Source organism: Falco peregrinus, chromosome 4 (assembly GCF_023634155.1).
Source record: "Falco peregrinus isolate bFalPer1 chromosome 4, bFalPer1.pri, whole genome shotgun sequence".
NCBI classification, from domain to species: domain Eukaryota; kingdom Metazoa; phylum Chordata; class Aves; order Falconiformes; family Falconidae; genus Falco; species Falco peregrinus.
Window position 1 is genome coordinate 67,004,143 of NC_073724.1, and position 25,586 is coordinate 67,029,728.

Below are 25,586 nucleotides of genomic sequence, written 5' to 3' on the forward strand. Positions count from 1 at the left end.
GGATGAACAAGGGGCACAGCTACGTCATGGCACTCAGAGGTCCTTGAGATAACCCCAGCCAAGCTTGTTGCTGAACTGGGGGCTGAATGGCAGTGCCATGCCAATTGAACCGGTAAGTCCTGTGGAGAGGCAGGTCAAGAGGTGCAGAATGGTGCTAAAATATCTTTATTGCCTCTAGGACCCAAGCTGGCAGCTTCCCGTGGTGCAGCACAGTGCTGGTTGGCAGAGGCACACTAGCTCACTCAGAGCTGGCTGCTGACTTTTTATTCTGTTACTGCAGAGCACAGAGCTGACCCATGACACATTTTTAATTGTAAAGTTCAAAACTGGAGGGAAAAGAGCAGTGATATCTCCTTGAGCGATCAGAAACCATTAAAGACTTTGCATAAGGAGAGGGGGGAAAAAACCAGAGACCTGAAAGAGATGGCAACTTGCCACTAGGTTACTCATGGGCAGTAATAACAAGTAGACCCACAGGGATAAAACAGCGGCTGCAGGATGAAGTCTTGTCCTAGAAAGACTCGGCTTTCCTCAGATGAAAGCCTCAGGGGTCTGCCTCTCTTCTACACTGTGCAGCTTTTAGGCATATTTTCATTTCAATAAGGTATCATGGAAATGAACTGGAAATTAGCCAGACTCACTCTTTCTCAGCTCTCCCTGTTCTACAGTACAATGCACTGTGCAAATTCCTGAGGCAGACAACTCTTCTGCTTGTTGGTTTTTTTTTTGTTTTTTGTTTCCCCCCCCCCCCCCCCCCCCCCCCCCAGCAGTTATAAACCTCTTGATTAGCCAATGGCCACAGGTGCACCATGGTTCCTGGAGGGCAGCTCCCCCAGCCACCATTTGGGAACATGCACCCTGAAGGATGATGCCTGCCTTGCCTTCAGAAATCAGGGTCATCCTGGTGTGTCAAGACAAAAGCTTCTGATGCAATTTTTATGAGTGACTATGAATCCTGGGATTCAGGCTCAGAGCCTGCAAGTACAGGGTGGTATGGCTGAATACTGACAATGAGATGATGCACAGCTTTGGCCTTAAGTGAGATTTATGGCTAAGGCTGTTCATGATGCAAAGAGTTTATCACTGTCAAAACAAAGAGAGAAAACATTCTCTGTCCATTTTAAACAGTTAATTGTAGAGGTTGTTCTCTGTTGAATGGAGGTACAGACATGGGATGTTCAAAGTTTTCTTTCCGGGGTGCTCAAAACATCTCTGTTTAGACTGCGAAATTTTCAGTCTGCAAATCCAAAAACCTCAGATATATGTATATGTGATATACCTATATGTTATAAATTTACAAATAAATCTACACTTTCATCACATGAAAACATTCAGATAAAGGCATCCCAGATGCTCCAAATGCTTTTGGTTTAGCATAACGTCTTGCATAAAAATAATGCTCCAGCATAGTTGTGTTGCATGACAAATGAAGAGCTTCTGTTAATCCCTCAACAGTGATCTCCCAGACAAGATATTTCAGTTTTTATTAATATAGGTCAACATCAACTTAATTTTGCAAGAGGAGACACATTAAATATGTTTTTTCTTTGGCAAAAAGTCCAAGAGATAAGAGACTGCGATGAGTGTTATTTACCCACACCAGTTCACTTTTTTCTCATTTCAAGTATAATTTAATGGGAAAATTCCTCAATTTTTAGATAATGGTTTTGAATGAAAATGCATTTGAGGCAGTTTGAATGTCAATATTTTTTGTGTGAGAAAATGTACATGTAGGGTAAAATGAAGTACTCGCAGCTTTCCTTTCTGTAGAGGAATGAGTACAGATGGATTTAATCTTAGTAATAGTCCTTGCACTTTGACACATCACTTATGCCATCTTTATAACAACAGCCCTAACCCTAACAACAGCCAGGAAATCTAGGTAAGGTCCTACTAACAAGGAAACACTGGCTTTACCTTTTATACATCCCATGGCAAGTGGCACAGAAAAGAAATGGTTTTGTTTTAAGTATGGTTTTTACCAGTTTGCTTTCACACAAATCAGCTAAGGTCTGTAAGCGAGCAACAACCTGGATTTTATTTTAACCAGAATGATAATCCACGAATAAAACACTGCCTTGTAACAGCGTAAGAAATCAATCTAATTCTGTGTCAACCTGCTGCTCGTACACAGAGAGCTCCCTGTGCAAACACACCCCAGTGAAGCTGAAGGCTACTCACAGTGTGAAAACTGAAATGACTGGCAGCTGAGCACCCTTGTGCTTCAGAGAAACAATAACAAGAAAATGTTGTTGAATTTCTTGGGGTGTGTGGTGAATAACAGCATACAGTGCTTCATTTCTTGGGGGAATATGACAGGATTCAGAGTTGCCTTGCCCCAGCAGAGAGATAATTGCTATAATTCATTGGAGAGGCTAATTTCCATTTTTCATTACTGGAGCAAAACTTTGTAAACTGTATTGAAGGGAATGGGAGCTTTTATTTCCTGAGGCTGCATATGTAATCATATTAATTTAAACAACTAGTTGAACCAGCGTATACTGGTCATCACATTTCCTGTCTTCTTTCTGTCATTTTGTAGTTTAATTTCTTCATCCATTTGTATTTGGTTTTACATGCTTTTTCAATTTCTGTGTTTTAAGACATACAGCAAGTAAACTCATTGATGGTGATCAGTTAGCGCAATTTCTACAGGCTCCTTTGTAGAACAGCATAGCCAACATCTAACGTTGATCCTACACTGCTTATGTTTCAGCTGTGCAAAGAGAACACTTTTAAACTATGTCATATTTTAAGATAAACCTATTCATTTTCCGCTTGCCCTTGCCACATATGCTGATCAAAGGCACTTACATCTAAACAAGTTTTGTTTCTTACAGATGCTTTGCCTGTCTTTTTTTATTCTACAGTACAACTGCTTGTGAAGCTGAATTTATAACTCGGCTACCGTACGCATAGCTACAGCCTGTGATGGAAAAAGCAAAGGATTAGAACTCCACTGCAGGTTCAAGAGGAAAGCAAAGCTGTGTCAAAAGACTTACAAAAACAAAAAAAACAACCAAACCAAACCAAGAAAAGTTACAAGTTATGCCATTAAAATGCAGGAGAACTTTACCATTGTGACTACAACTTCTTTAAGATTTGGCTTACGATATGTAAGCAGACAAGCCAAAAGCTGTTATTCAAACAGCAGAAAAAGAAGAAAGAAAAAGAACTGGAAAGATGCAAAGCATCACAGCAATCAGTAGACTGCTCTCATAGCAACCCTTCTGCAAGTTTTTCTGTAACTGGGAGTGACATTCTCCAGGACTCTTGCCTGGACTATATGGGCCTACAGTTGTGTTCCAGCTTCTGCAGTGTTACACATCAAAGCAAGGAGATACTGAGCTTTGATTTTTTTTTTTTTAAGGCTGCACTTCTGAATGCAGTTCAGAACCACCCCAAAACTGTAGTACTTAATTTTTCTGAACCTTTGAAATCTGTAAAATACAGCTGCAGTTCTGCTTCAACCTGAGATAGCAGACTGGGTCAGAAGCTTACTGTATTTCATTTATTTGCTTATTTCTGTTTCTAGTTCTGACAAAACCAGATAAAGAAGAAACATACAAGAATGATCTGCATTATTGATATCTCCTGCCTGCTTTTCAAAGGCAATATGGTTTGATGGCAAAGGGCTTGGGTGATCAGGATCTGAATTAATTTTTGACTCAAGTTTTTGGTGCAAAAGCTATGTGTTTGCACAGTTCTTAGATTAATAGATCCTTTCTCTTGTCAGGAACCCTAAAAAGGATTGTATCCATAAAAATAAAGAAGAAAAAAGTCCCATGATTTTTTCAATGCACAAAATATTTGAATCTAATCAGGTGTGGGAGAAGAGGTAGACTGACTTTATATTATCTGAACTGGCTTACCCTTCCTCCTTTTATGTTAACGTGCTTCTTGGGTTCAATTATTTTCAGAAGATGTAACTTGCCTCATATTATCCCACAGATGGCTTCCAATGCTTTAAGAAATGTACTATGCAAGCCAAATCTCTGTGATGTTTACACTTCCTTTCAAGGTGGTTTTAGCAATTTTATCTCATTTTATTTTCCTACTTAGGAAAACCTGGCAAAATACCAAAAGAAAAATGTGCAGATGAGTGCTCTTCATGGCAACTAGATGGATGCTTAGTACCTTCCCAAGCCAGGCTAACCTTGGGCTTTCTGATTAGCTTGTTGACATTCAAATTCATCTGATGCCCGTGGATCTTCTCAGGATTAGTATCTCTTCTAGTGAAGAGCAAAGTTGGCTCGAGCTGTCTTGTATGATGCACCCCAAAGGCTAAAAGCTGGTGACTGTGTTGGTGAAAAGCACCTCTTGGCTTTCCTTATATATTCATAAGTGAGCTACCCGAGGCTGGTGATTCTGGCCTCCCTGCCCTGAGTTTGCAGTGCAGAGTGGCAGCTTGCTGCCATGGTGGCAGCCAGCGTGGTGTGCTCCATGCTCTGAGCTGTAGGATATCTTTACCGGGCTGTAGTGCTGTGCTGCTGTCCCTTACCATGTAGGCCAGTAGGTGTAGGGTGCTATGCACCTTCTTGCACTGGCTGTGTCGTCATGGCCTTACACACCCAAAGCCTGTACAGGTAAATTCAAAACTGTACATACAGGAAAAAGAAAAACTTTACTGCTTGCCCTCTTTGGCTACTGGAGATAGAAGGAGGCAAGAACACACTTTGTGCTCCCAAGCAAAGGCCTCAAGAGTTTTGACATTCCCTGAACCTGCATATAAGCATACAGCCAATTCCCATAACTGAAATTTCTGGCCACCTTGAACCTTCCTGCCTGTATATTCACATTATGGGGAAACCTGTTCAGGCCTCTCCGTACTGTTCCACTCTTCCCTGTGCTCCAGGGTGCCCTCAATGGAAAATCCAGCACCTTGCTCTGCATCTCTTTCGTGGAAGCTGTCATACTCCACGTAACAAGTTTTTTTTGCTAGCCTAGCATGGATCCTCACATTAGCCCATGAAAGTCATGTTGCCTTTCTCCTTCCCAAATCACCATGCAGCCATAGTTAGGAGCTGTAAAAGAAAGTGAGCATAGGTTCCTGCAGGTTGTAAAAAATGGCGTATGAAAGAGAATTGTGACAATTTGATTTTCCTATGCTGGGCTGACCCCCATAAGGCTGAGCAAAGAAGAAAAATTGCTTTGACTAATCAAATATGATATGGTAGCCACATAAGGAATGGAGCAAACCATATGGACTATCAGAATTTTATTTATATAAACATACTTTCTAAACCAGGAAAACATCTAAATATTAGTAATAAACATTTAAAACACTCCTTGCTCTGCCTCATCCCCCCATTTTCCTCTGTAATTCCTTTATACCAACATATTATGCCTATGATTTCTGTCTCACAGACCCTTTCCCTATTTACCTCTAGCACAACTTCAATCTGACTTTTAACAGCTGCCTAAAGATCTGTAGTTGGGATTCTTTGCTCCGTCTGGTTTCTGATAACAGGCAAAGCTCTATTAACTTATCCTGATAAGTTACTATGGCAACTTCCACCAGTGCAGCAAGAATGAAGCATTCACAGCTATGTCCTTATCAGTGCACATTTCCCCTGACTATGCAATTTAATCCATTAAAATTAAATGGTGAATTGTGCAAATGAAGGCTGAGCCTTGGACTTCTTGCTGGAAGTTTGTCATTAGCCTAGATTATAGCATGGGTATTGCTTTCTTTGTTAGAAAACACTTCAGTAAGCCAACAGCTAGTGGAGTAAGGTCTCAAAACCAGATAAAATTGCATTCAGAAATGCAATAAATCTTAAAGAGAACCTTAGTGTTGTTAATCCTGTTATTTGTCACTATTGATAGTGAAAAAATACCAAAACATTCCTGGCTGGTTTAGCACATGGCTACCTGAACAAATGCAAAACAAATTTGGACTTCCTAAGCACTAGACACTCTAGTGCTTCAGATGGGGAAAAAATGAGTAGGTGTGGGTCTAAACTCAGCCATGTGGTCAACATGCAGCAGCTGAGCCCTTCCTGAAAGTCCCAATAAGTTCACTTGCGTTTGCGGGAGAGCTTCCAGAGTGTGTGCAGGCACCTCTTGGGGTGCAAAGTTCAGCAGCTTGCTGGTGTCCTTAGCATCCACTGAATACTAGCAGAGTATGGCTCATATCCCAGGGTGAGCGCACAGTCTTGGTTGTTTGGTCCAGGAGGCCTTAACTGGTTGTAAGACAGAAATATCTTGATCATATCTCTTCCTTACAATGATGCCCTTCTAATCTCGGTTTTCTCTCTGACAAAGCAAATTGCTAAGAAAGGCAAGAGAGTGTTCTAGCGTTGGGGATGAGTGGCCTTGAAGTGATTGTGGTGCCTTTGCCATGGGGAGACATTAAGGAACAAATGACATTGAAGAATATGTCCCTATATATCATTAACTGTTGTCCAGATTTCTGAAGGAGTATTTGCCAGCCGTGTTATTTCACATTTTAGCACAGAAATAAATCAGCATTACAACCTGTGGGAAATAAGATTTTGTAGAAGTACTTGCACAACTAGTTTGAGAATTCCAGGGATTTGTCCCAGGACATTGCTATGTCAATTTGCAGCTGGTCACATTCCTGAATGAGCTGCCGCATATTTCACAGGCAGTGTTTTTTCTCTAGTCAATCCCTCTCCTATCTGTCTGTATCCAGCTGATTTAATGATAAAAGAGATTTTTAAGGGACTCAGTTTTGCCACACTGATTTTTATCAAGGAAATGGTGATTTGATAAAAAGTGTGATGAAGCTAGGCCATCTCTGCAGGCAGAGTGGAGCTGAATTTACTGTTTTCCATCTAACAACAAAGGTTTGTACCTGGATGAACTCCACTTGGCCTGGGAGCAAGTGGGGTTGATACAGGAGCTGTTCTGTTTTCTTTCCCAACAGTTCGGGCTTTATAATCTGGGAGAGATGGGTTGCAGTTAAAAACAGCCATGGTTTTCCAATCCCATCACTACTTGTGAAAGTCTTCTGCAGCTCACAAAGAGGAAGGTATTCACAGTCTCCAGGAGTCCTATACCCTGGACAGCATTGCTTCTCCACTACTCTGCACTTGGAGGTGTAATCTGAACTGAATTGCCCAGGCATAAGTGATAAGGGGAAGGATATGTAAACTTTCTCCTCTTTCCCTTGTGAGGCAAACAGGTTGCCAATTCAGACTTTGTTAACTTGGATGTTATGAAGATCATGCTTTACAGAAACAGCTGATTATTTTTTCCGGATAACTCCATTCCCATAGTGCAAGTGGACATACAGAGACAATCAGTAATGACTGGGAGCCCTGCCTCTTCTACTTCAGAAGAAAAGAACACCTGAAAGAAACATCTCATTAAGATGTTCAAGACAGGAACATGTTTTTAATACATGTTCAATGCCTGGTGCAGGGTGACCCCTTGTTGCCAAAACAAATGGAGTAGAAATACCGTCAAGGTATGTGATAGTAATTTCACAGTCTATCCACATTTGTAGACCATGAGCTTCATGGGACAGAGTCTAAGAATGAAATTAATCTCACAGGATGTCATCATCCATGTCTGAGCTATGAACTCTTCTTCTGCAGTCAATGGTGAGAAACAGGAACTGAAGGGTGCAAGTGTATCTTAATCCAATAGAGATTTTTAAAGTAGCTCAGATCAACTGTGCCCTGAAAGCACCTATTTTTCTCAGCTGACAGCAAAGGATACATTATTTGGCTAGCTGTAGGGTTAGATACCTCCATGTGGTCAACTGGATTTCATCTAAACAAATGAGTAGCAGTTGAAAGGAATTGTATGTAGATATTATTTCTAAGATTATAAATGTTCTATGATTTTTAAGCCCATTAACATTCATTATGTTATTGTGGAAGTTTCTTTCAGGTTCATTTATTATGCAGTGAATTTTTTATAGGTGATTGCTGCTTTTTTTTTCAGCAGAAAAATGCATTTCTCAAATTCCTGTTATTTCTGCACATATATCACACTGCTAACATATGAGCACATAGGTACGTTATATTAAAAAAGGCAATGCACTTCAGGCAATCAGCTTTTGACTTTAGTCACTGTAGCGGTTACTTAGGTAACACAGTTATTATGTACTGGAAATTTTTATGGGCTTAAATGTTTAAGGGGAAAACCAACTTTTATTCCAGTCTGTTTTCATTTGAGTTCCTAGATAGAATTTGTGCTGTCCAAATATATAATAGGAAAGCAAAGTTCCCAGCACTTTAAAGCAAAGGCAATTGTCCTAGGGAAGGTTAAGAGCTGGTTGTGTATCAGCAGTGTGGCTTGCTCCCATACAAATGAATAGTAATGTCAGTTGTCCATCAGGCTCTGGCAGCGAGTTAGTCTTGCCTGAATTTATAAGCTTTCAGTGTGGCTGTTGGCCTGTGAGCTGTGTGTCAAAGAACCCCACCACAGATGGTGGAGACCTGGAGTGGGATTCAGTTGCCTGCACACAGACATCCACTGCCTTTGGAGGCATTCCCTTTCTTCCACATGCCAGTACAGGTCTCCAGTAGGTCTTCCACCATCCCCGAGACCCTCACGTGAAGGCCCTAGATGACTCTCTGGAAACTCTGTGTCCTCTTAGTCAGTGGAGTCTAGGGAGTTATTCAGGTGGCAGCTGCCTCACTTTGGTCTAATTTAGGATCTTATGAGTAGCTCCTAGATCCCTCATTCAGTACAGACATAAATGAATCTAATGCTGTTTTGGAGTCCTCTGGAGCATCCAGAAGACTGAAGAACTTCTGCAAGGCCCTTATCGCATCTGTTAGATATTTGCAGATGCATAGATAATTCAGGGCATCTCACTTAGCATGAGGCACTTTTGTCTCAGCAAGCGAATTCTGCCTGTTATTGACCACCTTGACTAGCACTTCATTGCTACCATGGGAGAGTAACAAACCGAACTCCACAGAGCACCCGTATTATAGACATGGAATAAGACACATTTCGTATGTACCAGAAATGACACATACACAACATACATTCAGTGCAGAAGCAGGAAAACCCAAGAAAACCAACAAAGACATGTACACAATGGTCATTTATGATTGCTGCCACCAGATCGCAAAGCCATCAGAACATGGTGAACTTGTGAGCATGGACTCGGTCTCCAGTGAGTACACCTAAGTCCTAAATTCCAATAGCCTCAGTCATGTTCACTTCAATAGGGCTATTCATGGAGAAGTCATGTATTGGTTGCTCAGCAAGGGTTAATCTAACTCAGCTTTAGCCCTCTGTAAGCTAAGTATCTTGCCAAGCCTAAGTTCTTTATAGTTGACATCAAAAAATTGGCACTTCCAGGGAGCTATTCAAGCGGTCTCTGACAGATGTCTACATTAGACTGGGAATTATGCTCCAAAAATGCCTGTTTTCTTAACCAGATGTGGAGGGAGTCCATACTACTAAGTCCTAATCCTGTAGCTGGAGTTTGCTGTTACCGTGTACTTCAGTACACACCAGTGCCCAGAGTAGGATCTGCCGAAGCATCTTGCAGGTATTGTCCTATTTTCCATGGTGACTAAGTATCTGGAGTGATAATATGGGAGCAATGCATCTTGCCCTGATGTGGAGTTGTGATGATGCTGGGTTTACACCCAGACTTAGGATCCAAAAAGTGCTGCTGGGTCAGCTAACAGATGCACAACCTTTAATTGATGATGGATAAAATTAGATATGATGAATCCTTTCCTTCCTCCTTCCCCAGTATTATCAAACATCTTGGCCTTCCCATCAATGGCTGTCTGTAACTGCCACTCAAGCTTTGCTGTTTACAGGCAGCTGTTATATTTTTTTTAATATTATAGAAGTATTATTTATTATATTATTTATTATTATATTATATTTTAAGATATTATTTCATATTATATCTATATAAATAATATATTATATATATAATTTTATATTATAGAAGTATTGCTATCCCAACAACCTCAGCTGGTACTTAGGTATGATTGGGGTATGGGAGATAAAACCAGGAGGAAAATACAGGAAATCTTTCCTAATGTAAAATATTTGTTTTTGACTAAAGAAAGTTCACAAAAGGGTCACTATTTGTATGAAGGTAAACCTTTTTAGTCCCTGTATTTTACCTCCCCTCTCACCATTAGTAATACACATGAAAGTCGATAAAGTGTCAATTTCTGTCTATTACAACCAAAGCAAAATGTAGGAGATGTTTGGCTTGGGAAATGAGCTTTCAGTCTGCTGTAACCTACTATTTGTTATAAGTGGAGTCCGACATTGCACACTCCTGCTCTGGCAGTGTCCTGTGCTGCAGTCTAGCAAAAAAAAAACCAAAAAAAAAAAACCGCTGCAAAAGGGTGGAGAAAACTAATTGCCAGTAAAGTATGACACATATTTCTCTTTGGAGAGTGAGAATCACTATGTGCAATTAATTCAGAAATTACCAAAGCTTTAATCTTTCTGTTGGTATCCACACTTGTGCACAGCTCACTTTGATTCTGAAAAGGCATTTTAAGGTCTGTAGTAATTTTCACAAAAGGTCCCTCTAATTCTCTAGTGGTAAATGAACTGGTGGTATATTACACATCATTTTTTAATGGAAACTTAGAACTTGTTGATTGTACTCACATTAACAATGCAAGAATTCATCACAGTTTAACACCTTCCAGGCAGGTAGTCAGTCATCATTACTGTCATGTTACTTGGAATCATCTAAATGAGCATAGTTTATGCACAGCAAGTGGGCACACAAGCCCTGCTACCAATTTTTAAACCATATTTTTTCTTTTAATTTCATGTCAAGATGCTAAAGTGCAAGGGCTGCTTATACAGTCACTATCTTTCTTTAGCATTAACAAGAACATTAAGAATTCACTTTTCCTTCTGCGCAGATTTGTGCACAGACATATGAAATGAAATGTGATCTATCTTTCAGCTGAAAGAGCAGTGTTGATGTATTTCCTGCTTGGATTCATCTTCCAGAAGCTGATAATACAAACTTTCTGTATATTGGAAAAAAAACCCCTAGTCTTTATTGAGCAGAGGCTAAAACATCAAATGAAAGAAAGTGGATTTTAATCCAGATGTACAAGGGGGAATTGCCATCAAATAAAACTTGTGCAGCTTCTGAATGAACTATTTTTGTTGGAGATTAGCCACCCTTCTAAGTACCTGATGATACCTCAATGATGAGTATGATTAGAAGTATGATTGGAACTATCTGTCAATATATTTTATAGACCAAAATCACCTTTGTGCGGATTTGATTCCTAGAGCCTAACTCCAAAGGCTAGCATTACGGTTACATTTAGACATCTACAATTTGGATGTTTGAGGTAATCATCCAGATTCTCTTCATACTCAGTGGAGAGAAATGGGTAATTCAGAGGGTAATTCAGATTTGTGTAATCTCCAAATGGGTATCTTAAGCAAGGTCAGGAGGTGCCTAATTCTCTCCATAAATTAGCAGAGAAATGAGGTGATAGCTCAGACCCTAATACCCAAGCTCATATCACACATGTGATCACATATGTGGAATCACATAATTTCTCAACGTACAGCAACTGAAGACCCATGACTATGCCATTTCTTTGCCTTAATGTGTGCAGACAAGCCTAGTAATCAGGAGTGCATTCTGCCTACAGCTTTTGTAATCCCCAGCTCTGTAACAGGGATACATAATACCAGCCATACCCCTAAGACTTTCCTGGAAATGGGATGATGACTCTCAGTGGGTCTTCACACACATCAGGTAAAGGAAGTTCAACTAGTACTAACAGGTACATTTTTAGAAGATGTTCAAGCAGTCACTGTGTTCATTAAGACAGGCAACACCTCACTCTTCAGGTAAGGCAGACACTGCATGGTAATCAAGATTGTGCATTTTTTTGCATAACTAATTAAGGTAGAGATCTGCCCTTCCTGTTACTCTTGGAAAATGGTCTTTCCTTGCTTATACTAAGCAGGATCCGAACAGCAGGCAGACCCATTCCACCTGAAGACAGAGGTAACCGCTGTAATAAAACTCTTTCTAAATAACCACCTCACACACATTAGGAATGCAATGCATCAGATACAGCAGCACGCAGAACCATTCACTTGGTGGATGGAATAATATTGCTGTTTTTAAAAACTGGACTCTGGCAGGTCTCCCAGGAGGGTTCTGACAGCCACCATCATTCATCCACTTTTGCCATCTGAAACTGATATTGACCACAAGGGAAAAAGCGATCACACAGACTTAAACTTACTTAGATATTGCTGTGACACAGGAACAGAGAATAAAACTTGACACTAAGCAAACACCTATTTTTCGAGTACCAAGCAAATCCTAAATCTGACACCAAATGACCACGACAAATGTTGTAAAACATATTTATTCATTGTGTGTATTGTATCCAGGCAGCTAATAAGAAACAGGACTGTTTAAACACACAAAACCTAAAATGGGAGGAGCTGTACACCTTACATTTTACAGGAGTTACCTGCTGATGAACATCACACGGGGTGAAATGGCATGTCCAAGAGCACAGCATCTAAGTGTTGCAGGGGGGAGTAGCCTGGGGGAAGTCAGTGGGCTTCTAAAACACCTGCATGAGCCTGTCATCTTCACTCCTAAGAGTGTGACCAAAACCTCCTGAGCCATGAAGTCTTTTACAGCTCATTGTTTATATCTTTCCCTATGACCTCTGTATGTAGAAAGTGTTTGAAAAATTAATCTCGGTATTTAAAACCCTGTAGGATTTATACCTACTGGATTTTATTCTAGGACCTCTTGAGAAATAATATGTTGAGAATAAGCAACCTATCTCAGGAAAATTGTGCTACCACTGCATATATTTAACATTTCTAGACTCCGGACTAAATGGATTCTAACAAAACTGAAACATAACTCCACTTTCGGGAGTGCCCCAGAGGATTGCCTGGGCAATTCAGATCTTTGTCCATAGTATACTGTCCTGTTAATTTTAGTCTTTTATAGCTAAAATGCAAAGCAGATTAAATTTTTATTTTAATCATATTTTCTACTTTATGTAGTTTTGGAGCACTGGGAAGGAAGTGTTCACAACAGATTTCTTAGGTCACTATTGCATTTTTTTATTGTAACAAAAATCATTACACAATGTAATAAAAAAATTATTAAAAGTATGACTGAATGGACACTTAAAATACATCCCGCTTTATTTCTAAAAAAATGTTTCAGGGTCTTTTCCTCATGGAAATTGAGACTTTATTTACTTTTATTTTAAGGAGAGCAGGAGGGAAGGTAAAAGAACATTTTCCTACAAAATGTGACACAATATATTCCCCTCCACACGGTAAAGAGCACGAGAGGTTTTCTTTTTCAGACTGGGTGCACGCTCATCCACTTATCTATGCAGCTGCTATACTGTACTGGAATGTAAATCACTTGCAAAACGCCATGGCCAATTTCTCAGTTGCCTATCTCCATAGTAGGCATGTGCATTATGTATTATACGGTTAATAGTGCATCAGCTCCCTTGTGGAAAATCATGAAAGCTTCCATGTCCTTCTGAAAGAAAATGTGGAATTATTTTATACACGTCCAGCCAGGTCAGGCTGCAGTATGTTCTTGGGAGACATTCCAGCTGATTTAAGGCAGCACTGTGCCGTACAGTGATGTGGTGGATACAGAGGTACTTGAGGCAGCTCAAACGCAGGAGGTAGTATGGCTTTATCAGCATGGTGCTCCCTGTAGACTAATTAGTTCTGTTAAGAAGCAGTCCCAGCTAAATGCTTTGAGGTACTTCACAAGTGAGATGATACATATCTGTGTGGTGCTGCGTTCCTGCCTTCCCCATGGGCTGTGCTGAGCCCTGCCGAGGAGGCCTTCTGTCTGAAACCAGGGACCTCTAACATCCGCAAAAACTTACAAAGCTGGAAAGCGTAAGGGAATGTACTTCATCAAGCTCCCACAGAGAAGCTCAGTGGTTTCCCTAAGATCAGACAGCAAGACAGGGACAATTCTAGGCAGTGAGCCCAGGAAGGCCTGGGAGCTTGTTTCCATCACTCCAGTGCTGTCTCAGGGCACAAGACCCAGAGCTAAATGCCACCACCGTGTCTGCACTGCTGCACATGCATATGCTGGGTCTGAGACCACGAGGATTCTTAATGCCAGCTCTTAGTACTCTGAGGGAATTCATATGCTCCTTTCTGGGGGTGAGGCATTGTCCTTCAGGTGGGAGAAAAATATTGGAAGGAACCAGCAGCAAGGGCTGGGCAGAATTAAATCAGCCAGAATGCAAAATTACAGGAAGAACTGCTAGCATTTTAGCCTACAAGACACACACAAAGTAAAGATGGTGAAGATGAAACTTAAGTGTTTTGCCCAGCATTGTACAAAGACAAATGGGAATGAAGGTGAAGAATAAGAATACCAAAGCTTACACCATGTTGCATTGTCCTCCAGATAGTCCTCTGGGAAGCAAGAGGGAAACAGATTCAGAGAACAGAAAAACAAACAAAACAAAACAAAATAAACCACAGGTTATACCAAACAGGCAACCACAGAGAAGATAACGAGTCTTTATAAGCAGTTGATTTTAAATGAGAAATTTTAGATCATGCTCCACAAAAGCAGCTGAGCTCAGTTCGTTAAAATTATTTAATTTCTGACAATATTTATCTTACTGAACTTTAGATGTAATTGCTAGATGCCTAGACTAAGGTTGTCACTTTTTGGCACTTTGTAGTACAGGGACATGGAATGATTTCTCTGAGCTGTTTAAACATAGGATGAGATGAGTCATGCTTTAGAAATATTTGATCTCAATTCAATTGCCTAAACCTATGTTTAGACAACTGAATGAAGACCTTTACTTCTCTCTGTTAACAATAAAAACTACAGTCATCTAGATTTCACATCTAGACAACTGGTTATAGGTATCTATATGGATCAGAAAAGTCCTCATTTTTTGCTTCTGTTACAGTCAGTAGAGAAATAGGGTGGAATCCAGTCACCTAAATATAGGCATAGCAAGTGAATTTAATTGCTCTGAGGTATTCCATCTTACTTCCAGCTAGGTCTCCTGTAACTTCTTTTTCACATTTGGGCATCTTGAAGACCCTAGGCATCTCAAATAGGTGACTATGTTTACATAGCTGAATTCCACTTAGAGAGACCTGCAGAGGATAGCTGGGGCTCAGTTCTGTTCTCCCACTTGGATGCCACATAGTAGGCATCCTCTAAGGTCTTCTACCCTGCCTTCAACTGCTAGTCCAGGAGGGCATGAGCATCCCAAATTACTGTCCTATCTGCCAGCTCAATTAGCTGTTTTAGATACTCTGAGGCATCTCAGTGTTGCATATCTACATGTAGTTATCTCAGTGAGCCTTTCATTTCCTAATCTGTGACAGATGGGGTGAATCACTCTCCAAAGATGTATGTCTCTGTCCATTGACTTCAGAAAGAGCCTGACTTAGGCCCTGTACTGTGAAGATGTGATTGAATTCTATCTTTAATTGCTTAAGCTGCTGCAGCATGTTCTACTCAGCTCCCCACAACTGCTCCAGAAGTATATTGGTCTCCTCTAGTCCTGTACCATTATCTGCTGCTCCCATGTGTCAGATATTCTGTGATGTCTTAGATGGTGCTTTACACCCACACTTGGACAACTCTCTCAAGCTCTGTGTAACTTCTTAAATACATCTGATGCATTTTAAACCAGTTATACCATTGCTTTCAGGGGATATTTTTTCACATTTATCACAATCTATTTTGATCTATCTCTTATTTATTGAGTGTTACTGGTTACAGCTATAACAATAACACAGGGAAACCATTTCCTCTCCTCTTGGAATGGAATAGCTAGATTAATCACATAAATTCAGGCAAGGATGAAGGAACACTTTCTTAGATGGGTTCAGTACCTGGTGATTTCAGTGTAGGCTTCTTATGAGGGCTGCTTTGTGCAACACATCTGCTAAAATATGCTCAACTGATTTAAGCTTATAAATAGGGGTATAAGCAGGAGTAAAGAAAAACTGGTACAGATATACTACATGTTTGTGAAAGACTGAAATGCAGAAGAAATATTTTCTAAACTTTGTCTCTTCTGAGGACATTCTGTCAAAGACAGATGGAAGCAGAACTGTTTGTCACTTCTTTGGAGGTTTACATAACTGCATGTTTGTACTGTGTGATGACAGTTTAAAGTTAAGTGGTCTGACAGTGTTTTATGAATACAGACTCCAGAATAGACTTCTAAAAGCATTAATGTAACACTGAACAGTCAGCTGACTCATAAGGAAAGATTTGTTATACCTATAATAATCAAAAGGGGCTTTAACAGTTTGACACTACTATCAAAATGCTAATATTACTGTACGTTTGTATTAAGCAAGCAATAGAAAATGGTCGGTGTGCAGACTGGAAAACTGCTGTGAGTGGGATCTCCTTACGTCCTGTTAACAATGCAATGGTTAGGAGGATCTGAATGAAGCTGGTCCTCCAGGCTCTGTCTATAGTTAATGAAGAGAGATGTGTGATTCAGGGAATGATTCAGCACATTAAATGCCAAGGATCTAATGCAGGCAGGTTGAAAGGTGTTCCTGTGAGGCAGGAGTGCAGCATTTATATCCTTCTGGAGAAAATTACCCAAGCTAGTGTGAGATGCAGGCAGTGACCTTTCCCAAGTGCTGCTAAGGGATTACAGCTCTGAAACAAGGCCTTCTGCTCTAATCCACATAAACAGCCTTTCCTCACTCCAGCTGAGGTCAGTGGCCATCTCTCACTTGAGGGACTGCTGGTCTTAGCCCAAAAGGAGATAACGCATGCATCACTGACATTTGGAGATAGATTTGATACCAATGCTCATCGCTAACAGATCATAAATAGTTATTATTTTAAATATCACCAGCAAGAAAAACAAACAGGTATTTGGCTTGAATACTTTGTAAAGTAACAGCAGCAATGCTGAGTTCCCTATTTTTTCTGAAATAATGCACAAACATACCTAGTTAAAGTCAAAGACAAGTTCCACTTTGAAAGTCTACAAGTAATAGGGGTTATGAAGGATTATCTGCATTGGCAATTTTCATTAGTTACAGCCTTTAAAGTCTGGAAGCATATGACACATCTCTGCTTTATTCAGGATGCTTCTCAGTATTTTGGAAGCTTGTAGTTTAAAAAGGATATTGATGTGTTTAGAAGTATTGTCCTTATGTCAATACGGAACGTCTCTTAAATCTGTCTTTTTCATTGCAAAAATCCTTCAGCTGTTCTTATAACAGGAGAGTAATCCAAGCTGAACTGTACTACCAGCCTTCCTTTTGATGTTCTTCCTTCCACTTCCTCTGTTTGCAACTTTTAGCTTTGACAGAATGTGTTTGAAACCTGCAGGCTTTGGTGACCTTCCATTTCACTTGGCTAATTCTAGATTAAGATCCAGGCCTCTGCACTGAGCAATACACAGGGGCTGGTTCTCTGCATCTAAAATGAAAGGGTAAAAATTAAGATCCTGTCAAATAGGGATTGAATATTGCCAGCCAGATTTTTAGCCTGTGATGCTACACTGGGTTATGAACCTGCTGTGGTAGAAAGACCTAAGTATACAATGGAGGTAAACATCTTCTTTTCTGCTTCTCCTTGTAGGATAATGAGGCTATACAATTTCTAGATGAGCAGAAAATTAACAAACGTTAGTTTGCTACAGGGTAATCCCATTTCTTGACTAGAAATGCCATGTTATTTTCCAGTTGAATTGCCGTGAAGATTGACAGAATACAATAGATGGATAGAGTACAGCACAGATAGAGGCAATTGGGAAGACTGGCACTGTGCAAGACTGCTGTGATCGTCAAATGAATTTGCTGAACGATGGTGCCAAGAAGATACCCAGGTTCTTATCTGAATTAGTACATTTAGGTTCTCGCTCAGTGATTTAAGCTGTGTGTCGGAGAAACCTCTAGGTATTTTAGGCTTGTGATCAGAACCATAGCAAAACATTTTGGTGCCCCAGCACGGCCAGCAGCTGCCTGGCACCCAGCGGGAGTGCAGCTCATGAAAACATCATTCCCCCAACTAACGGTGGCTGTTTCCAGCTTTGACTCCTCTCCCCTTGCTCTTGCTACAGCCCTGAGCACGACTTTCTTTAGTAAGACAGAGCGATGGACTGATGCTGTGCAAGTGTTCGGCAATAAGCTCGGCAAGTGGCAGGTGTGTGATCCAATCTGTTTTGATTTAGATGCTTTACAGCTCTTTAATTTTGCTCATTGGCTTTACCTCAAGATGATTGCTGAGACAGTATTAACAGCTATAATAATTAGCCCACTATAAGTCTATAGAGGTATAAATAGCAGGAACATCGAAGTCTGAAATGTGAATCCAATGAGTGGTAGTAAAGAAAATAATCTTATGTTGAAGTCTTGTTTTCAAAATGATTGACTAAATAAAGCAAGATTAATGATCACTGTAAGTTTTAACTGATAAAAGTCAATTTTTTGAGATGGATGGAAGTAAAGCAGTGGTAATTTTATAATTAAGTAAAGTGGAATGAATCAATATGCTTTTACAAGCTTATGTGTTAAAGAACTAGCTTCTAAAAATTGCTTTAATACATTAAAAACATTTTAAATAAAAGAAAAAATTAAGAAATATTGCTGTAAAACACTTTTCAAAGAGAATGTATACTGCAAAGTACCTGCCATGCCTCAAATGTTTTTTGGCCTCTAGGGAAGAGCTTATTCTCTTCTAAAATTTCTAATACATAAAACCTGAGTCATATTGTTCTCCTACAATGCAATTCTGTACCATTTCCAATGGAGAAAACAAAGAATTGAATGCTGGAACAGCTGGCATAGAAACTATATAGAGTGATTATGAAATTACTAAAAAAACTGTCAGATTACTACTCCTCTACTATATTACCAAGTAATTTCTACTGATTAAAAAATGGAATATATTTTGCCTTACCAGCCTATCCAAACTTGTGCCAGCAGCAGTTGTAGGTCGCTCCTCTGGGTTATATGGTCTAAACCTGGTATTGAAGTTTTCAGGGACAGAACGGGAAGATCTCAGGGCAGGTGCTGGTTTAGGCTGGCCACATCCTTGAAAAACCTGAAAAAGACATTGTAGGTTATATGAAAATTATAAAAAAAGGGAAGCAGGTATTTTGTAGCCTCTTTATTCTCTCTTTCATATATGTGAAGACAGCTTTGATTGACATTTTGGTACTAGTGAATTCAGCACTTGCCCTGCATTAAAACTCAGGTTAATAATTAATCATTATTAATTAATTGGTGACGGTATAAAAACATATAGGGACCTTAAAACCTCCTTAATTTAGGAAGGTGATTATTGTAAGAAGTTCACATCTGAAAGCATTTTAATTGCTGTCTTTCCAGGAAGAGAATGAGCAAAAGGAAGTCCTTTGTGGCAGGACTTAGTTGATAATTGTTTTAGTTTTTGTTAAAATGTGGTATTTACCCCGAATCACAGCTCATTCATAATCCCTACCCACAACTCTTCCTACCTTGTAATTTTGTTTGTAGTCTCAGAGAAAATGTCAACGATAGAATAGTTTTATACTGGATAACTTTCTTATTCCCTACCAGTCTCTCCCTAGAAGAGGAGTGAGGCATATTGAGTGGGCAGTAGTGAGAATTATTTTCTGCTAGTGTGTTTGTTTTCTACATGTAAAAAATAATGTTCAGGGTTATGAAATTTTTCATATACTTCTATTTAGAAAAAAGTTTTAGTAGCATGTATCTGGTGGATACTAAAGGACACAGAGGGCACTTGACTACTGGATATCAAGTATATATCCCAGAGGAACTGTCATAGAAGTTACTCGGCTGAAAAGAGGTAGAACATTCAAGAGTTGAATTTTTAAGTGCTGTCATGACATAGGGTCCTAGTTTGTCTTCATACCAACTTTTTCAGTTCTGGAATATTTTTTATTTTTTGTGACCATTGTATTTCGGCTGTTTCAACATTTTGCCTCCATTCAAAAGAAAAAAAATTAAATATCAGAATTTCTTGTAAGATATATTTTACAAAACCCTTATGCCAGACAAAAACTAGCTGTCTGAATGAGCTTTGTGGAGCTGAAAAATCCTGTGCAGGTGCTGTGTCTTGTTTATAGGGCCAGATTACTTTTGTTGTGGCCAATAAGACAACAAGCTCACAAGCTATGTTGTGAGCCAGTGACCAAAAAGACTCATGTTTCACTTTTAGACCTTTAGATTTTCTGCTTTGAGTGGTTCTGTCTTGAAGTAGCCATGGATGGCGTGACCTTTATTGCTTTCAGGCTATATTACAATTGGCTCTTAGTTAGGTTTCCCAATGCTAATTTAGAGGTCCCAAACAATCCAGAATTTGCTGAAAGAAACTGATTCATACTAAATTTATGTCCAATCATCATGTCTGTTTTGGCTCAAAGTCTAGCTGTTGTATGACCATTGGGATTTTTAATTTATGAGTGGGATACTGCTTGGTCTGGTTTGAGAATATCTGAAAGATTTTTTTAAGAGTTTCTACCCTCCCTAGTCATGAGGAGTACTGAACAATATATTCATTTAATCAACCCAGAGAGATGATTTTAGATTGTAAAGTTCCAATTTTTTCAGTAGGAATGGATCTTATTTTTCCTCTGTGAAGAAAATTCAGCTAAGATTAATATTCAGGATTTATACATGATTGTGTATGATACTATACATTTTAAAGGACCAAATATATATGTTGGAGTCATCAGTTATATTTACAAAAGTTTACTCATATTTCTGACTGAAGTTATGTGCGGAAATATAGCCGTTTGCTTAGATATGTATGACATCCCATTTAGTCAATTAAGCAATTGGGTATTTGCTTACAAAGACAAGTGACAATTATCTGAAACATGCAACTTGACTCTCAGGGGAAAGGGAAGTGAGGGTGCTGCATCTTCTCCTTAAATTTCACAGTGTGTGACTGTTAGGCTACTTGCATGGCCATGTGAAGTAACTGGGAACCTACACAACTTATATTTCATCCTTCTTATGACATACTGGAAAAAAATAGACTTTGTGGCATTTATCTTCATACAAATAGTTGTAGCAAGTAGTTTTATATGAACAAATTTACATACAGCCAGACAATAATAGAGATGGAAATTAGATTGCAATTTTTACATCACAGAAGAAATAATTTACTTAAGTGACCTGGCAGAAATGCAGTAAGGGTACAATATCCAGTAACTGAATTCTGAGTGCAAAAGAGATGTTTTCTAATTTGCATCCAGGTATTAACTGACAGAACAGAAAATGTAAGGCTGATACCTAACATTAACAAATGCTTCTTAAGAAGCAGCACATGAAATACTTTCTTCACAATGCTACTCAAAGATACTGAGCAATTTCTGGAAAAATATTCAGGTATTTCATGATGTATGCTGTGAATTGGCAGCATAAATCCACTCTCTTTAAAAAATTGCATTTTATGTATAATTGGTGCAGTCAATTTAATCTGAAATTAGAGAAGGGATTCCATTTGAAATTAGGAAACCTAAATTTAGGTGTGTACATGTAAGTGTCTATATTTAAGCTAAACATCTAACCTTTATTTTTAGACAGCAGAGATCAAAAGTTCCCTTCAGTTGCTCGCACATCAGCATCTATAATAGTTGTGATGTCCTGGAATATCTGAGACATCTGTTAAGACTGTCTTACAGAAGACGATTCCCCACTGAACTGCAGCTAAAGCTCAAATGGGATATCCTAGGGTGTCACAAAGAGCACCAGACCTTTATGGTCAGGGACATAAACCAAGACATAAGATCAAGTCAACAGAGCCTGTGAAGAATTACATCTATCAAGCTGACTAAATGGAGGTATCTACTTCAGGACTAGGACATAGATACTGTAAAAAAAAAAAAAAAAAAGAAAAAAAAGAATCCTTTTCCCAGGAGAACTCAAAGTTTTGAATCCCAGCAGAAAGAGTTTGTTTTCTGTGAAGCCTTGAGTCATACTGTTATTTAGACATGTGCTAGTGCTCAGTGTTTCCTATTGAGTGTCTCTGTATGACTCTGCTCCATTGACTCTCTCTCATCTTCAGATAGAATAACATTGATTTTTTCCTAAAATGCCATTATATTTTTCCTGCACAGAGCTCTGGAAAGAACACAGATAAATGAAGAGGTTTTGTTAATATGAAACTCAGCGGCTATTTTAAGAAGAACCTTGGATGTAGTTTTATGAAGATTTCCTCCTTATAAATAATGCATAGGTAGTGTGCTATGTCATGGAGCTCATTCATCCTTTTAGCTGAAGTAATTGCCAAAAAGGAACATATATCTATAGGTTAAAATGGCACATCCATCAGCTCAGATAAAAGTAGATTTAAAACTTACTAATGGGACACTTAAGTTATGGGATAGCCTTTATGAAAGTGGAAAAATCTTGGCATGACAGCCAAATGACACTTACAGCAGCCAAACATATCTGTATAGAACCAGACTCTTTAAAATGCAGAAAATAGTCCAGTATGTTGTGTTTTGAGTGTCAATGAAGACACAATTATGCAGATGCCACCAGATTAGGAGTTTTCTCCATTTTGAAGAAAAATGGATGTTATAACATCTTTTCTGCTGTTTTTTGTTTTCCTCCATGTCTTGTGAATGAGCAATCTATGCAGATGTCAACTAGTAAACATTCAGATTGTTAAAATGGAACTGATGTAGGATTTACTCTCTGACTTGAAGCAGGAATCAAAGGTAATGGTACTGACAGCCTTATGGGAAGATTGTGAGGGCCCCCAAAATGTGTTTGCTTTGGCAAAGACTGAAACGAGCATTTATATGTTACGACTCTCTGAATATGACTCCCTGAATTAGCTCACGGAGGATGAAAATAAGAATAAGGTAAACATATGCTATGACTAAGTCTTAGATATGAACTAAGCCATGGGAAACAATATACAGAATATGAAACTTTTACCTGAGAAATTATCAAGCTGTTGGTGAGCACTGAGTTTGGCACTATAATGTTCAAATACCAAAGAAGTGTCACTGGCAAACAGCAAAGAGATTTCAGTAGCGAAGATAATGTGTCTTAGACATTATCAGGAGAAACCCAAGGTAAATCTATTGAAACCTTTCTACCAGAGGCAATCTTCAGGGAACACCACTGAAGTCTGGGTAGACCTGGATTGTAAAGCCTACTCTTACAAAGTGCCGATGTCTTGGGAGGCACCTCAGGCAGCCCAGACCGATTGTGTTTGCACTCTGTGTGATCTGGTTTGCAGAAGGTATTCTGTCAGAACGGCTGCAGGTGTTAGATGATGAAGCTATGGAAACTGGTTTTGTTGATCTTCAGTCCTTGCCATTTCTGGAGAAGGGAAACTTGGGTCTGATTCAGAACACATAGATTCCTCTGGCAGAAAGGCCTGGAGGTCTGTCTTTCTAGACCACTGGTCCTTTTTGAAAAGCATCCCCAGATATTGCAGCTGTCAGGAACAGGACTTTCCCTGAGGCACGATAAGGACCTCGTGTGGCTGTCATTCAGGGACATGACAGCCACACGAGGTAAGCAGCTTGTGAAGCCTAGAGATTTGTGGTCAGACTTTCTAGACAGCCAGTGCTGAATATAAACTGCAGAGAAATATTAAGAAAACAGAGAAAGATTCCAGCCTCAGGATGGAGTATCTTAACGTTATACTAGTACCTGGTTAATGTGAACTCTACTAAAAGAATCAACCGCAATCAGTACACAAAGAAGAAAAGTTAATGGCCTAGGAACAGAGATGTTGCATTTTGTGCAGTGACAGGTACTGGGATGTGGCTGAGTGTGTATGTCCTTGGTCAGAAATAAAAAGATAGAGGAGGCACAGGTGGCACCTCTATAATTCTCTGTCTCAGTATTGATGTACAGCCATCAAGAGTGGTAGACGGAGGGTTTGTGTCTTCTAAGGAAAGGAAAGAGAAGGCGTGAACTCGAGCAATAAGCCCTGACTCCCTGCACTGATTAATTGTTAACTCATTGGCTTTTTTATGGACTGCTTCAACTTGCTTTTGGCAGAATGAAAGCTCCAGAGAAGGTAGCTCTCAGCAGTGTAGAAATGAATCAGGCTGTGACACTTTGGCCTCAAGATCAGACAGTGGTCCTTGTCCCCCTTTTATTTATTAGTGTAACTGTAACCATGAAGACTATTTCTCAGATGAATAGTGCTGAATAGGGGTGCATATTTATAGGAAAAAGATGTTGGGCAAAAGCTTCAGTACTACATCAAGTGAAGAATGGAGGGACATACCATAAAACCAGAGACCTAGGAAAGTCCGTGATATATCTTTCTTCTGATGTCTAAAATGGAAAACTTCATTATTCAGATAAAAGCATGCATTCTTACTTATTTTTATACACTTACTATGTTGGAAGGTGTATATTGTTGCTCACTTAATTTTGCCTCCATATGCACAGTAATGTACAGTCAATGTGTTATATCAAATATACTTTGTTTTTTTTCAGATAAACTTCAATATATAATTGCAGCTGGTATAATACAAAACATCGTTTTGTGATACAAAGATAAATTGATAGTGCAATTTAATGTGAATGACTTTTGGAATAAGGCAATTTTATATAAATATTTGAAAGAGGAAAGGGATGGATTTTGGATTAAATGAACTCTGGGTCTTCTGCCTGCGAAGAGGGTGAGATAGTGAGAGGTCCTTGAGGAAGAATCTGTTTTCATTTGTTCCATTCCTTTTAAAAGCGAAAAAAAATTATACAAAATGGCCCCAAATTGTACTGAATACAGCATATAGCTTCCTCTCAGACATCAACCCATTTTTTAGGTAGAAAAAGCTGCATGTCAGTGGTGAAAAATAATCTGTGTATGTGAGTATTGCAGGCATAACATTATTAGTGTATCGTCATTTTCCCATTGTAAAAATGCACAGACTGACTAGTGGGAAAATAGATGTGATTCCTAGTCACCACATTTTCAGTGGGTACAGTCAAATGCAAGATACAAAATTGTTTGAAGAAAGTAGCGTGATTTCGACACCTTGCCTGAAGCTTTCTGAGCAGCATCTCAGAATAATTGACAAGCATGGCTTTTCTCCTACATTAGGTCTGCAATTGCATTCCATGCACCCCATTACATCTGGCAAAGTATCTGTCATTTTCACTGAAGCTCTAAGTGGTCAGTATGTATAAGGGGGGAAAAAATTAGACAACAGATGACTAGTTTGAAGTCTGCTCATATATCATCTCTACAGATCTGACATGACATAGGAGAATACAGCACTAAACCTACACTCTTTGCCTTCTTATACTTTTCTTTAAGAAAAAAACATTTCAATGTTTTAGGATCTGAAAAGAAGTTAGATATAACCTGGGAAAACAAAGAAATCACATTTCAGGAGAATAATGGTCTACACAGAAGTATACAAAGGCCCCTCAAGTATAGACAGCTCTGTTATCTATGAAAAAATAGTAAATTAAATTCCACTGATATAATTTGATTTTTGTTTCTCAAGATTTTAAAAAATATTGGCTAAAGTTTCTCTTAGAGGAAAACCTTTACATTGCAAATGGAATTGCTGTGATTTATTAATCTTTACAGCAAATAAAATACTTCTGAGGGACAGGAGAAACAGTCTGCTCTGCTACAAACGAGTAGTGAGATGAGCTTGTGC

General features: G+C 39.2%; 1 protein-coding gene across 1 annotated transcript in view; it reads right to left on the minus strand.

Annotated features, from left to right (window-relative positions):
• The window catches only part of GPC6 (glypican 6), a 772,836-nt gene that overhangs the window by 47,260 nt on the left and 699,990 nt on the right, over window positions 1-25,586 (minus strand). Inside the window, exon 6 of the mRNA XM_055802769.1 lies at window positions 18,887-19,030. Within this exon, the coding sequence (XP_055658744.1) occupies window positions 18,887-19,030 (144 nt within the window). The remainder of the gene's footprint in view (window positions 1-18,886; window positions 19,031-25,586) is intronic.